The sequence below is a fragment of the Peromyscus leucopus genome, chromosome 2 (assembly GCF_004664715.2).
Source record: "Peromyscus leucopus breed LL Stock chromosome 2, UCI_PerLeu_2.1, whole genome shotgun sequence".
NCBI classification, from domain to species: Eukaryota; Metazoa; Chordata; class Mammalia; order Rodentia; family Cricetidae; genus Peromyscus; species Peromyscus leucopus.
Window position 1 is genome coordinate 152,379,143 of NC_051064.1, and position 14,613 is coordinate 152,393,755.

The 14,613-nt window shown below is 54.8% G+C and overlaps 1 protein-coding gene across 1 annotated transcript in view; it reads left to right on the forward strand.

Annotated features, from left to right (window-relative positions):
- The window catches only part of Megf6 (multiple EGF like domains 6), an 89,486-nt gene that overhangs the window by 65,303 nt on the left and 9,570 nt on the right, over nt 1-14,613 (forward strand). Inside the window, 6 exon segments of the mRNA XM_037203359.1 lie at nt 4,249-4,371; nt 11,524-11,649; nt 12,643-12,765; nt 13,652-13,774; nt 13,940-14,011; nt 14,014-14,312. Coding sequence (XP_037059254.1) covers nt 4,249-4,371; nt 11,524-11,649; nt 12,643-12,765; nt 13,652-13,774; nt 13,940-14,011; nt 14,014-14,312 — 866 coding nt within the window.

Genomic DNA, 14,613 nt, shown 5'->3' on the forward strand with positions numbered 1-14,613 from the left:
GGTGGTCACTAGTGCTGAGACAGGACCCAAATGTGTCCTGAGCAATCAGACCTTCCATCCTGTAACAGCAGGGAGGTCACTTGACTGGAGGAGGCGAGCAGTCCTCGCTGTTTGCACTAAGTGTTCCATGTCCCCCTCCTCTGTGTCAGCCACTCTGGAGTTAGGTGAGAAGGGAGGTGCTTAGGGACATTTTGGGGTGGCCTGTGTGAGTATGGCAGGTGCTGTCATTTTGACCCACAAGGCTCTCGGTCCCAGCTAGCAGGGTCACTTAGAGGCTCTGGACTCCAGACTCCAGCAGCCATGGGTGTTAGGATCCTTTTATTCTAGTTCACCCTGGAAGCCCGGATTTGACGCCTCTGAGCCAGCCTCCCTCTGCATGGCTGCGCAGAGCTTGGAGCTGGGCACCCTCAGGAATGTGACCAGAGGCTGTGGTGTATTCAGCTCTCAAGTGACTCATCGCTCGCACCCCAGGGGGAGGCAAGGGCCTCTGGTGCTCCCTATCAAGTCCTCCTAGACTTGAGATGTCCCTGGGGTGAGTCTCACTCCCCCATGCCTGAAAGACACCTGGGCATAATCAGATGCTGCTCGTCTTCTCTGCTGTGTCCCTCAACTCCGAGGGTCCTAAAGCCTCCAACCCCGAGCTGACCTCTTGCTCAGTGGCGAGGCTGGAATGTCACTGCCTTGGAAGTGGCACTTGGGAGCCTGTGTAGCATCAGGAGGTCTCAGTTGGGCATGCCAGGCTTTAGAGAACTTGGAGCCCAGTGCCTGCTCTGAGGCTTTTACAAGGGCAGCAGGAGAAGAAATCTTGTGGAGTATGGTTTTCAAGAGTGGGAATCTGGTGTCTTGTGTGTAGCAACAGGAAACTCATTTGGTGCCTGGCAGAGAGGGCTTGCTGGTGAGGTCCCAGAGGTCTCTGTGTTTCCTGGAAGCCATAGTGATGGCTGAGAAAGCTCTGAGGTGGTTTCCACAGAGGCAACATTTGGTGGCTGGCTAGCCTTGACTGTTGTGTGTTGTTGGGCGGGGAGCTGGTGGGTTGGGTACAGATTGGTGCCCCGGTCTCTCCTGATGGCATTCTTAGTGCCTCCCTGCAGCACCACCAGCCTCAGCTTAGCAGGTTCTTACAGGCTTACTCAGCTCCCAAGGGAACTGGCCCAGGTTGGCACAGCGATGTTGCCATGTGCTGCAGATCCTGTCACGAGGCTGCCAAGTCCCCGGTCACTGGTCACAGCAGATGGGGGCAGAACTACTTAAAATGACTTCTCCAGTTCCTCCAGCTGGATGACCCTTCCCTGGTACTCTCGGGTTTGCTGCTGCCAGACATAGCCCCTCGAGCAAGCAGGTCCCATTCTGACTCTCAGGTCATGTTAGGGTGCACACTCTGCTCAGGGCCATTCTTGTTGGGTCAGCAGGAGGGTGTCTGTGCTATAGTGGCATCCCAGCTATCCCTGCTATGTTTTGGGGGGCTCTGCTCTTTGGAGCATCTCAGGATGGCTCAGTGTGACCCCAGCTGCACTATCTCTGTGTGGAAGGTGTAGCACAATCCTGGGGCATGGGCCTGTGGGATGAGGAAATTCCAGGGAACCTAGCCTCTGAGCATGCCAGGGTACAGATAGCTCTTGTGAGCCTGGCCATGCAGATGACCTCCAGCAAGTACTGCTGAGCCAGGAGGCCAGGCTAGAAACTGTGGGCTCATGGAGGCCAGGCTAGAAACTGTGGGCTCATGGAGGCCAGGCTAGAAACTGTGGGCTCATGGAAGCCAGGCTAGAAACTGTGGGCTCATGGAGTAGCAGCTCATGTGACCTGGGTCACACAAGAGATTTATCTGTACTCTGTATTTTTTTCTTATGACCACTCTTTAAGTTCGGTTTCCACTTGGGACCCTAAAACAATACAGACGCAGACTGGGGTGTAACTCAGTTGGTAGAGTGTTTGCCTGACATGCACAAAGCCATGGGTTCCATTCTCAGTGCTGCATTAAAAACTAGATGTAGTGGCCTGTGTCTGTAACCTCAGCACTCAAGAGGTGGAGGCAGGGGTTAGAAGTTCAGGGCTATCCTTGGCTACATAGTGAGTTTGAGGCTGGCCTTGACTATATGAGACCTATCTCAAACTAAAACAGTTAAACTCAACTAATTACCTGGTGGTGGTGGAGGTGGGAGTCCCAAAAAGGCTAGAACTGAGATGTAAGCATCAAGCAAACCTGGGAGAACCTGTGTCTTCTCCCTCCTGGTGCACAGAGGCCTGGACTCAATGAGGAAGTGACAGACCTGTCCACCCTCACCTCCTTGCTCTCTCTGACCCTCCCATTCCCCTGTAAGCCTTGTGGTGGCCTTGTGTTTGTCCAGATAATCCAGGACTCTTCCCAAGTCAACATCCTCTGCACAGTCCTGTCTTCATCTTCCATTTTGCTGAATGGTGTCATGAGAATGGGGTTGCGAGCATCTTTAGGGACATTATCTAGCCCACCATGCTAACTTTAAGGACTATTGAGCCTGTGGCTCCCCAGGTCATAGCTAAAGCTCTACTTGTAGGTTCTGCACCTCAGAGGCCCTCCAAACTGTTTGAGAACTGCTCTGTGCTGCCGCCCTGTGGTCCACTTTGAGATGAAGCAAGCAGGGTTCTGCCCTGCTTTCAGAATGTCAGTTATTTCTGTCAAAGGGGTTTGTCTCGGTTCAGGAAGCTTGGCTGACAGGGCTGAAGGGATGTGTTGGGGGGAAACCCTTCAGTCTGCGATGGACCTGCTGTGTCTAGATGTGGGTTCTAGACGATGGCAGTGCTGGGGCTGCTGAGAGCTTCAGCCCATGCTCCGTTATGAACTGTCGCTCCCACAGTAGTAGGTTCTCCATTTCCTTAAAGGTAGGAAGACATTGAAGCTGGAGTTATTGTGCTAGTCCCTCTTACAAGGCACCTGGGACAGTGATAAAGCCCCTATCCCTGCCTGATGTCTCATAGGAGTGATCTGGGACCCTTGTAGGGAGTTGGTTGCACACAGAGGGAGGCTAGAGTAACTGTCCCTGTCTAAACGGACTGTGGAGAACTGGGAGGTATGTGTGATCAGGGAGACCCATGCTGTCACACCTGTGTATGGAGGGCTAGCGGAGGGGTCCTGTTGGGAAACGACTGCCTTGTGCCCAGGGTTCCTTCACAGACTGCTTTCTGCTTGAGAGTCTGTGGTCAGCAGGGCTCCCGGGCTTCTGAGGAGCATGCAGCTGTGCACACTGACTGTTCCCCTCTGACTGGCCCAGGAGGATGGAGATCCCCTTGCAGGTTCTGAGAATGGCCGAGAGTCCATTGCTCTTATAGCCTGTTCACCTTACCCACAGTGTTGGGGATCAGGAGTGGTGCCCAGGAATGCCCAGACTGTCTAGATAGGGTTTTACAGACCGCTGGCTGAGAAGGTCCCTGGCACGTATGTCAGCTGAGCTGTGTGTGCTTCTGTGACCTTCTAGGGATTTGAGATCAGGAACCACTCCTCTCTAGACCCCATAAAATGGATGTTGTCACCCTAACTCTTCTAACGTGGGGCCTGAAACCCTTATCATGTCCTGGCTCTTCTGTCTCTCGAAGTATTTTGGGTCCTCATTAGCACCATCAAGCCTTTGTTTTCAAGCCAAGGACTCATGTGACAGTGGCTTTGTGGAACAGAAGCAGGGGCTTGTGGCTTTGTTTCCCTGCCTCTTGTGACAGGTGCACAGAGCAGGGCACCCTCTGTGGCTCCAGGTGAGCTCCTTGCCAGCCAGCGGTTGGCTCTTCACCACATCCCCATTGTTGCCCTGAGGTACCTGGTGGCACTCTCCATACAAATTCCGGAAAACCTCCTGGAAGGGGCATCACGGAATGAGGGTCACACTCCAAGCAGACAGGTCTTAGGAAGCACTGAGAAAGAGAAAGGAGGCGCTGTGTGAACAGAGAGAGAGGGGGGTACCACTGTCCATGCCTTGAGTCCGTCCTTCACCCTGAATCTCCCCTGGAGAGCCCTCATTGTCTCCTTCTGGACTCCTGGGCTGGTCCTACCCTTGGGGTCGTGTGCACTCGATAGGAAGAAGACAATGGCCCATGCTGAATTTCCATTTGGTAGCTCTTCCCATTAGGGCATGCCAGCCATGGAGGATGGGCACTGCCTCTGTCTGGGGTTGTGCGGGAAATAGATGTGGTCTGACAAGGTCTTGGGTTTATGCTTCCATCTGTTTAGTGCAATGGACCTGGCCTGGCGTGTGCCTAGCCAGTAACTCCACTCTCTCTACCTAGATGTGGACGAGTGTCGTGCACACAATGGTGGTTGCCAACACAGGTGTGTGAATACCCCTGGCTCTTACCTCTGTGAGTGCAAACCTGGCTTCCGGCTCCACACAGATGGCAGGACCTGCCTAGGTAAGTATCCCCTGCTTTGGGCTCTGAGCCTCTGATGACCCTCACTCTTCAGAATGTACTCAGGTCTGGGAAGGGACTGAGGGAAGCCTGAGTGGGCTGGCATTGGACTATACACTCAGCAGCTTCTTCCTGTGGAGTATGGCTGCCTGGGAGTCCTGAACACACCCTGCAGGGTGGTACTGTTCCCTCCCCACTCAGGTAAGGAGGCTGAGGTTTGGATGGGTAAAAAAGTGCATTCTCTGCTCACGCAGGTCCCTGTGTCCCCAGCCTGTGTATGCTCTGCAACTCTGCTGAGTCTTGTTGAGAGATTGAGACCATCTGCAGGGGTTGATCAATCAACAGGGACCCAGGCCTAGCTGGGCTGCCACCAGGACATGGGGTGGGAGACTCCTCGGGCTGCTCTTGGGTGGCAGGGAGGCAGGCTGAGCCTTGGCCCTGACAACAGAAAGCATTTCTTGGTCTGCAGAACAGGGCTTCTCTGGAAGCCTGAGGATGTGAGCTGCAAGAGGGGCAAGGAGGAATCAGAAAACGGGCCCCTGGCCCCTGGCCCCTTGCCCCTGGCCCTGGCTGTCTGTAGGATTTCTGCTATGAGGGAAGGGTTTAGTGGTCTCCTGAGAACATAGTCCTCTGGCAGCTCAGCTAACGAGACATCCAGGGTCAGGCAGAGGAAGCTGGTAAGAACAGTTAGCAGCCGTCCACTTCATAGTGCACCCTGGAGACTGTTGATTCCCTCCTCTGCTTCTATGTTGTTCTTGGGGGAAGGTACCCCTACTTTCTACTTTGGAGATCCAGACAGCTTGGGCCAGTTCTGAGCAGCCTGGTCTTGGCTGCTATATGGCTGGCAATGTGCCAGCCCTGGGGGGTTGCACCCCATACACACATGTCCCAGCCTTTGTCCGCTCCGCTGCAGGAGCCAGGCAGCTGCCCGAGTGAGAAGTAGAAGCAGATGCAGGAATGTTGCCATGTGTTCCAGGGTAGCCGTGATAGCGGAGCCCAGTGACTGCCCGCTGGTCTTTCTGGGAGTCTGTGGCGTGGGCTCTTTAGTCTTGGGCACCCTTGTCAGGCGGCATGCTCTTTAAAGAAAGGTGACGTTGGAGATTGGTGTGAGGGGTGACCCCTGCTGCGGGCTCCCTGTTGGCTTCAGGACTAGGACACTCATTCCCTTGTGTTTCTCCATTGATAGTGGCCCTCACTGAGATGATAGAGGGCCAGGACGGGATGTATCATTAACAGTCAGACAGAAGGGATGCTTCTTAGACCCAGAGTGACCGGTGGTACTGCTCAGAGGAGCCTGAAGCTGCTGGCCTCAGGAAGCTCAGGAGGGATATCCCTTTACCCTGCCCTGGTCCTGGGCCCACCCACCCATTGTTATGTTAGAGACAGACAGGCTAGATTCTGCACTTGTGGGGCCCCAGAAGGATGGACTCATGGCACGTGTTTATTGTGAACTGTCTGCATTGCTCCGGTGGCTGTCCCTGCAACACTGTAAGTGGGTGGGTTCTCAGGGCTTCTGACCCCTCCCACCTGACAGTTGTCTTGCTGGACATTGGTCGGACATGCAGAGCAGTGACCTCAGATGGTCTCTCTCTCTCTCTCTCTCTCTCTGGCTCTATGGAGGATCTAACACAGGCCATGCCACGTACTCACCTCCAAGGTCAAGTAGACCAGGATAGGGAATGTATATTCATATTCTCTCTCTCTCTCTCTCTCTCTCTCTCTCTCTCTCTCTCTCTCTCTCTCTCTCTCTCCCCCCCCCAAGGTCTCATGTAGCTAAGACTGGCTTGAGCTTACTGTATAGCCAAAGCTGCACTAAACTTCTGTTCCCCTAGCTTTCACCTCCCAAGCATCAGGATTATAGGCATGTGCCACCACACCCAGCTCCAAATGGTCTAAGCATAGTAATAAAACACAGAAAGAGTTCCATTTCCATTCTCTTTTTAAATTTTGTTTTTATTATGTGTATGAGTGTTTGCCTGTATGTATGTGTGTGCACTATGCGTATGTCTGGTGCCTGTCAAAGCCAGAAGAGGGGGTTGGATCCCCTGGACCTGGAGTTAACAGATGGTTGTGCACTGCCATTTGGATGCTGGGAACCAAATCCAGGTCCTCTGTAAGAGCAGCCAGTGCTTGTAACCACGGAGCCTTCCCCTGCTCTTAAAAATGTATATTTTAAGAAGGACTTTGCCGTCAACCCACCGTAGTAAGAACACGTCTCCTGTCCTGGATACCACTCCAACTGGAACAAAGGGGCCCTACCCATGGCTTGGGAGGTACTCCTGGGGTGCTCTGTCCTCTGTCTCATTTCTGGGGTGATGACTGGGGGAGGGCTTGGGGGAGGGGTGCAGCCAGGCCCGAGGCCGGTCTAGCTTTCTGTGCTTGGGCCAGGTCCAGTTCCTTCTTTCCCTGGCCATGGAAAGTAGGGCCTGCCCAGGATGGTGGTTTGGCTGAGGGTCCAGGACTGTCATTCCTACTTTCCCGTGACATTTTGCAGAGCTCCAGAGTGGAATAGCCCCAGGGTGTCATAACACTGCAAAGGGAGCCCTCCTCCTCCCCGTGGCTGGGGTGCTCTGAGTGGCATGTGCCTATCCAGTAGCTTTTAATATGACCTAGGCCCTGGCCTTGTATATGGCTGTTTCCTTGTGTCCTCTGGGTTGAAGGACAAATGGGGCCAGTCTGAGGGACTGTGGTTGTCACTGGCTTAGCCCCGGGGCACAGGTGGCCTCTCCTCTCTTCATCTCACACCTGTTGGCTCAGGACGGACACCCTTGGAGAGGGCTCTGCTGCCAACACACACCTGTGGTGGTTCCACTGCAGAGTCACATGGATCCTAGTGTGCACACGACTAGAGGAAGGCTACCCAGCCCTGCTCTTGGTCTGTCCCTGCCTGTGTGTATCTGTGGCCTTGGCCGAGCCTTCTCTCCCCAGGCATCAGGACAGTAAAGGCTTTACAAGCCCCAGTCCCCCCCAAGGCTCCTTCCTGAAGGAGATGCCTCAAGGAAGGTTGTTTGGGACCTGGAGGCTGCTGCTGGCAGCATCCTGGGTCTGGGGCCAAAGCCACAGGCAGCTCAAATGTGCAGACTGAGAGGCTCTTCTGCAAAACTCATCCCCATGGAGCCGCAGATGCAGCTCTGCCCATGTTTCCCAGTCCTTCCCAACCCTGGCAGGGGTTACAGTCACACAAGAGGTCAGCTTCCCAGCCTTGAGAAGCCCAGGAAGCCTGGCCTGAGCGGAGCCAGTGGGAGAGGTGGGGAGAGAGCAGCTGCTGTGGTCAGTCTCTTTCTCTGTCTCACGACCCCACCCTGGGCTCTTCACGGGGCAGGGACTGCTTCCGCTTGGCCTTGGGGGAGCAGGCTGAGATGAAATGAGGGTACCGAGGTTCAGCAGGCCATACGAGGTGTCTCGTCCCAACCCAGAGCTGCCAGGGAAGAGGGCACAAGCCCTGAGCTGGGTACAGAACCCAGCGGGAACAGTTAGTCAGTCACACTGGGCATGCAGGGGGGTGGCATGCTACAGGGGCAGGGTTGGTGAGTGTGGCAATACCGGTTTGAAGTGGGGGTGGGAGGGTGGGAGGGACCCAGTCCTGCTGTCCCTGGGTCAGCTGCAGTGTCACCAAGGCCCAACATTGGCTCTGTGGTGGAGTAGTCCTCCTTACAGGACATATCTGCCTTCTAGTAACTCACCAGATACTTTGGTAAATGCTCTGGAGGAAGGAAGCTGGGCAGTTCTTGTGAGGATGCCGCTGGGCGCTAAGGCTTGGCAGTAGAAACCTGCCCAGGGTTGTGGGTGTGGTGTGAAAGTTGTGAGTTGTGAGCCCAGAGGTTGCCTGTATGTATGCATATATGTATGTATGCATATATGTATGTATGTATGCATACATGTATGTATGTATGCATGTATGTATGCATGGTGTGATGAGTCCCTCTGTGCTGCCATCTGCTCCTGCCCCGTCAAAGAGCTTCCTAGGACAGGACAGACTGCTCTGGCCACTGACCATACGTGGTGGGGGCTCTCAGCACCCAGAAGCCACACCAGTTTAAGGACAACAGCCATAACCCTGTGGCACCACCCTCCAGCTGGCCTCAAACCACCACACTGGTCTGAGGGCTGCATAAAAGCAGCTGACGGACATGGCTTGGTGGATGGTAGGCAGGCCTGGTTCTTGTAAGTCTGTGCTGATGAGTTTAGGGGCTGGAGCCTAGAGCCACCCCAAGACCCGGTGTGCCCGTCCCCCACATGCTGCCAACTGCATGGCACTCATGCTCCAAGGCTCTGAGGCCATGGCTCAGGACCTAAGTGTTCCTGTAATATAGGTGCTGCCTTCTGAGACGGGCTAGTGCCCTTTTGGGGTGTCATCCATCCAAGAATGTTGTACAAGTTGGCACAAGTAGCCCTCTGTCTTGTAGGAAATGTATTTTCTATGAGGCCCAGGCTCTTCCTCCACAAAGTCCGCTCCTTCCTCCGAGCTTTGCGTCTCACACCCCACCCTGAGTAGTGTGACTCCTGCTGGTTGTGAGTGGAGTCACAGCCCAGCTAGGTTGGAATTCCAGACTCTTGGATTTGCCAATTGGTCAGTGCTGGCCGCCCTGACGAAACACCACACTGGGCTTAAGCAACAGGGTTTTATTTTTCACATGGCTGTAAGTCCAAAAGCAAAGTGCCAGCCTGGTCCCTGATGAAATCAGAGCCCCTCTGTGTGACCACTTCGGACCTTAGTTAAAGCAGAGCCTGAACATTGTTGTATCAGAGGGCTTCGGCTTGTGAGTGGGGGAGGGGTGCGGGACACACACATACATGAAGATGCTAATATAGAGTGTCACCCAACTATAGTCACTTGTGTCTGATCTGGAAGTGGGCGGAGACCTATGTGAGACCTTGGGAACTGTAGGATGGGCCAGGGGGCAGGACTGTTGGGTCCTGCAGGATTGTACACGGATCACAGACCCCTGCTGAGTTGGGGTGAAGTGGAAAATGGGGTGTGTTGTGGAGCCAGACCTACCCAGCCCTGTTGCCTAGGCTGGCTGGGTGTTCCTAACCCTCCTGCCTCTATCCCCAGAACTGTGATTCCAAGTGTGTCACCACCCATGGCTGAGTATGCTTGTGAGCATGTACTGCCTGCAGGGAGGCCAGTCCCTGACCTCTGCTCCAAAGGTCACTCAGCTTTGGTCATGTCTCACCTCGGGCCTGATTTCTAGAACCATAACCAGATGTGAGCTTCTGGCCTTGGCCCTGGCAGAAGTCCCCAGAGTGAGTGTCCTACAGTTGGACCTCAGCAACTTGAGGGCCTGGAGATGTCTCCACCAGCCCTGAGGCCCAGGCACACAGACCCTGGCCATTCCCGGAGCTGTGCAGCCCAGCACAGAGAAAAGACAATCTGTCTGGCTCACATTTCCAGGAATCCACAAAGGATGTGCTGGGTGATGCTGGCCTGCCTCCCTGGTGTGCACAGCTTGGGAGCATCTGTGAAGTCACAGTTCTGTGGAGCAGAGCACAGGGATGGTTCTGAGGGTGTGAGGTTGCACTGAAATTGCAGGTCTTTAATGCCAGCCCATGGTGGACTCATTCATGGGCTGCTTTGCCCATGACCAGATCGGAGATGAAATACCTTTCCCTCCTGGTTGGTGGTGCTTTCCTGCCGAGGTACCGAGACATCGTGCCCCTCTGTGCCTTCCTGGTCCTGCCAGAATGGACTTCTGGTTTCTATTACATGTCCTGAGTAGGGATGCAGTTGGTGTGGTGAGCACAAGTAAACAGAGCCCCCAGGAATGTGGGGCCAGCTGAGGCCATGTGCATGGGCGCCCAGACGCCTCTGGAGGGAGAGCTGGTGTCTGAACAGCTGACTCAGGTGAGGCCAGCCAGGCCTGGGATCAGCATGGCTTCCATCCAATGTAGGGGTCAGAGCAGAGTTGGGGAAGGCTTCAGGTTGGCAGGCTTTCCTCAGTTCTGTAGGAAACTGCTATAGCTCCTCCCTTGGTGCATATGCTGGGGGCCCTGGGTGGCCAGGAGTTGGGTCACTGCCTCCCCACAGCTGACTTTGCCCCAGAGAAGGGGGCTTCCACATGCTCTTCTGGCTGTGCTTCATGTGAGGAGAGACCTGTTTCATGAGCAAATGTGGCCTTTCAGCAAGCTTGCTTTGAAGGAAGCCCAGCCTTCTCAGAGCCCTGAGGCAGCTCACAAGACCCATGCCGCTGCCGGCACCCAGGCCTTGCAGTGCCATCCTCAATGGTACCAATCCCCCATTCCTAGGCAGTAATTAACCATTTCTCTAAACCGAGCCACGGACAGTACTGCTTAAAGTTAATGTTCCCACATCCAGGCAGCATCTTAGGGTACAGCCTGGCCCCCAGAGTGCTTTAGTAATGACTCTTAGGTTTGCTGACACAGCTCTGAGCACAGGCCTGCAGGCAGACAGCCTTACCTCCCTGGCCAGGGGCAGCATTCTTGTGGCTTTCCTCCAGAGCTCAGGGCTAACTTCCTTTAACCACAAGGCCATTGCCAGAGACTCGATTGTAACCAAATCCATGCCAGGAGCTGGCTGCTATTGCTAGTGAAGTTCAGTGTCCATCCTGTGTGCCTTGCCATGAAAAGCATCTTCCCCCAGCTCCACAGGCCAGCTGGGGGTACAACTGATTTCATCCACAGAGGACGCAGGCACCCACCAGGCCAGACAGGATCTCGCTTCCATGCCCTACAGCAGTTCAACCAGAAAGGACAGGGTACTGTCCTCTGGGATATGGTCTCTCTGATGACCGATGGCTGCTGGGAAGAGTGAACACTCTGATAGGATGTGAGGTGTGGCCTGTCCTGGGGTAGAAAGAATTTGCTCTGATTTCCCAGGCCTTTAGGCTGAGCTGGCCATTCATAGAGGCTCCGTACCTGCCCTTCTGTCCTGGCCTGAGGACCATGGTGGTAGGGTGGATCTCACCATGCCTCCTAGCCTGCTGTCAGGGAATGAGCCATCTGCTTCTCAACAGCCTCCTGGTGTTGTATGTCTTGTGCTGGGGGGATGCTTGACTTCTGTCAAGGTGGACTGATCTACCTTGTATCCAGTCCCTGGTGGTGAGGGTTCATGTGGGAAGCCATCATTATCAGTCCTTCTCAAGTGAGACTGAGACTCTGCCTTCTTGGCCTGATTGAAGCTCTTCATGTCCTTAGCCATCAGCTCTTGCACTCTGGGAAATGGTGGCTGCCAGCATCAGTGTGTCCAGCTCACAGTGACACAGCACCGCTGCCAGTGCCGGCCCCAGTACCAGCTGCAGGAGGATGGCAGGCGTTGTGTGCGTAAGTATTGTGGAGCTGGGGGGGGGGGGCAGGATCCAGGGAAGCGCCTGATGCAGTGATAACCTGGTGGTGGGAGAGAGATAGGTCTGTTGTGGACCTGAGGTGCAGGAATGGTGAGCAGTATTGGACGGCATGTCCTCAGGGCAGGAAGTTCAGGATGGAGACAGTACCCCTCATCCCTAGATGTCCATCTGAGGTTTGGGTAGAGGAGGTAGCCAGGTCAGTGTGTAGGACTTTGGGCTGCTTGCATATGAGAAAAGGACTTTGCTAAAGCTAAAGGAATGTGTGGGGCAGGATCAGAGCCCCTCCTCCAGATGTGGAAATGGGACAGAGCAGGTGCTGAGACTCCCCAGCAGAGTAGGAAGTAAGTGTAGAGATGAGGGGGCCCAGGCCAGCCACGTGGGTGGAGAAGTATGGGATCTTAGGGCTGGGGGACACAGGGCTGGATAGGTTATAGAGCCAGCCAGGGGTGTTGTTATGGAACTCGGGGTCATAGGGCTGAGGGACTCACAGGGTGGAGGAGGAGCACAAGGCCCTGGAGGATCATAGGGCTGGACGATCACATGAGGTCCTTGGGTCAGAGGGCTGGGGAGAAGCATTTGGGGCTTCTAGCCCTGGTATGGGTTTCAACACCTTATCTCAAAGCAAGAGCTCTGGGAGGAGCAGGCAAGGCTCACAGCCAGAGCTGACCTGGGCTGGCCACCTCCTTCCTGGAAGGCCCTCTTCTGGCGAGGCCTTGCTTTCTGCCATAGTCCATGTTCCTTGAGAACTGTGACACTCACAAGTCATGGGTATTGGCGGGGTACTGACTCTGGTGTTTTGACTGAGCCTTAAGAGCTTGGCCTTGGCTATGGAGTCTTCTTGGGGGAAACTCAGAGCTACCCACAAGTGGGGGACCACAGCACAGGCTGGGGCAGAGAGGGGCTCCTTCATCTGTCAGTCACTTTCCCCATCTCTTCTCTTTGCCTCCACCCCTCTGGCTCTGGCGTGCAGGGAGAAGCCCGTGTGCAGATGGCAATGGTGGCTGCATGCACGTATGCCAGGAGCTCCGAGGCCTTGCCCACTGTGGCTGCCACACAGGTTACCAGCTTGCTGCAGACCGCAAGGCCTGTGAAGGTAGGATGCTTTGCCTAGCCCAGCATCCCTGAGGCACCCTTCTGGGTAGGTCTTTGGGTGACCTAGGGTGCCACTCAGTCTCCTCTCCCTGATGGGGGTTATGGGGGGCGGGGAAACAGACCCAAGTAGCTGTCTACAACCCAGTCATGTTTCTGCAGAAGGGAGGGAACTCAGTTCTGTTTTAAACACACTTCCTGTAGTGCCCACCTAGCACCTGATCCTTAGGACCCAGGAGAGGAGAGCAAGGGAGGGAGGGGACAAGGGACCACAGATAAACCCCAGGAAGTGTCCCAGTGAATCAGTGCTGGGCTTCCTCAGGGCAAGTGTTGTCAAATGCATCATTAATTATAGGCTACAGTTTGGCATTGGTTTCCAGAATCCCTTCCTTCATCCTGCTGGTTGCTGTTGTACAGCGAGGCCAGGGCTGTGCTCCTCTATATCCCTAGCTGGGTGCTGTCCCGGCTTCTCTGTAGACAGCAGGTCTGGGATGAGCAGCCTTGAGGGAAGTCTGCCCTTTGCCCAGTGACTTCACAGTGAGTGCGGTTCTCCTAGGGCTGTCAGAGAGGCAGTGGCCTCCCAAGATGTCATGCCAGATGCCCAGGTGCCTGCAGGATAGGGAACATGGATAGCTACATACCCATCTGCACTAGGAAGTCTTTACTGGTACAACAGAGAAGACCCTCTCTGGGCTCAACATGAGACACAATTTGTGTGAACTCCATCCCCAGGAATCTGTCAGGGTGTGCCTGGCAGGTATTGGGCAGCATGATCTACACTAAGCTGTCCAAGCTATGAAGCTGCTAACATGCCCAGGGATGTGGGGCCACCACCGCTTTTCCCGCTGTTGAGAGCCTCTAACAACCCTTTCTCTGTCTCTCGCTTTCAGATGTGGATGAATGTGCCGTGGGGCTGGCCCAGTGTGCTCACGGCTGCCTCAACACTCAGGGATCCTTTAAATGCGTGTGCCACGCAGGCTATGAGCTGGGTGCTGATGGCCGGCAGTGCTACCGTAAGTAGTCAGTGAGCAGCGGACTGGGGGGACTTGGGGTGCTAATGTGGTGCCCCAAGACCCTAAAGTCAGTTCCCGTTGGGCAGCTCTGGGTGTGGGTGCCCAGGGGCTGGTTAGGGAGGGCTGAACCTCGTCCCACATCCCGGCTGTCTGATGTCATCACAGGGATTGAGATGGAGATTGTGAACAGCTGCGAGGCTGGCAATGGCGGCTGCTCACATGGTTGCAGTCACACTAGCACGGACCCCTGTGTACCTGCCCTCATGGTTACGAGCTGGATGAAGACCAGAAGACCTGCATTGGTGCGAGCCAGTTCCTTCCAGGGTGCCCTGCCCCTGCAGCCCCAGGACTCGATGATATACCCAGTTTGGGGCTTATTTGGTGCTGTGACTGGGAAGTTTTCTCTCTCTGCTGCTCTGACTGCCCGGGCTCAGCAGGAGCTGCAGGAGAGCTGATGAGAGTGGGCAGCTCAACTCGAAAGGATTCTGAGCACTTGCCTTGGCCGCCATTGGGTGTGCATGTGCTGTGTGTGTGTGTGTGTGTGAGAGAGAGAGAGAAGAGAGAGAGAGAGAGAGAGAGAGAGAGAGAGAGAGAGAGAGAGAGAGAGAGAGAGAGGGTCATGTCCATGTAACTGTTCATGTGTGTGGTTGTGGGTATATACAATTGGATACAGGTATGTGAGAATGTGAGTTTGGGCAGGAGTGATAACTGCAGATGTGCGTGATTCCTTCCAGGTATGTGAGGCTCTGGCTGTATGCATGATAGTATGTAGTATGCAAGCGGTTGTGTGCAGGTTCACATGTGGTCAGGTAGGATTGTGTATAGGCATGTACACAGGG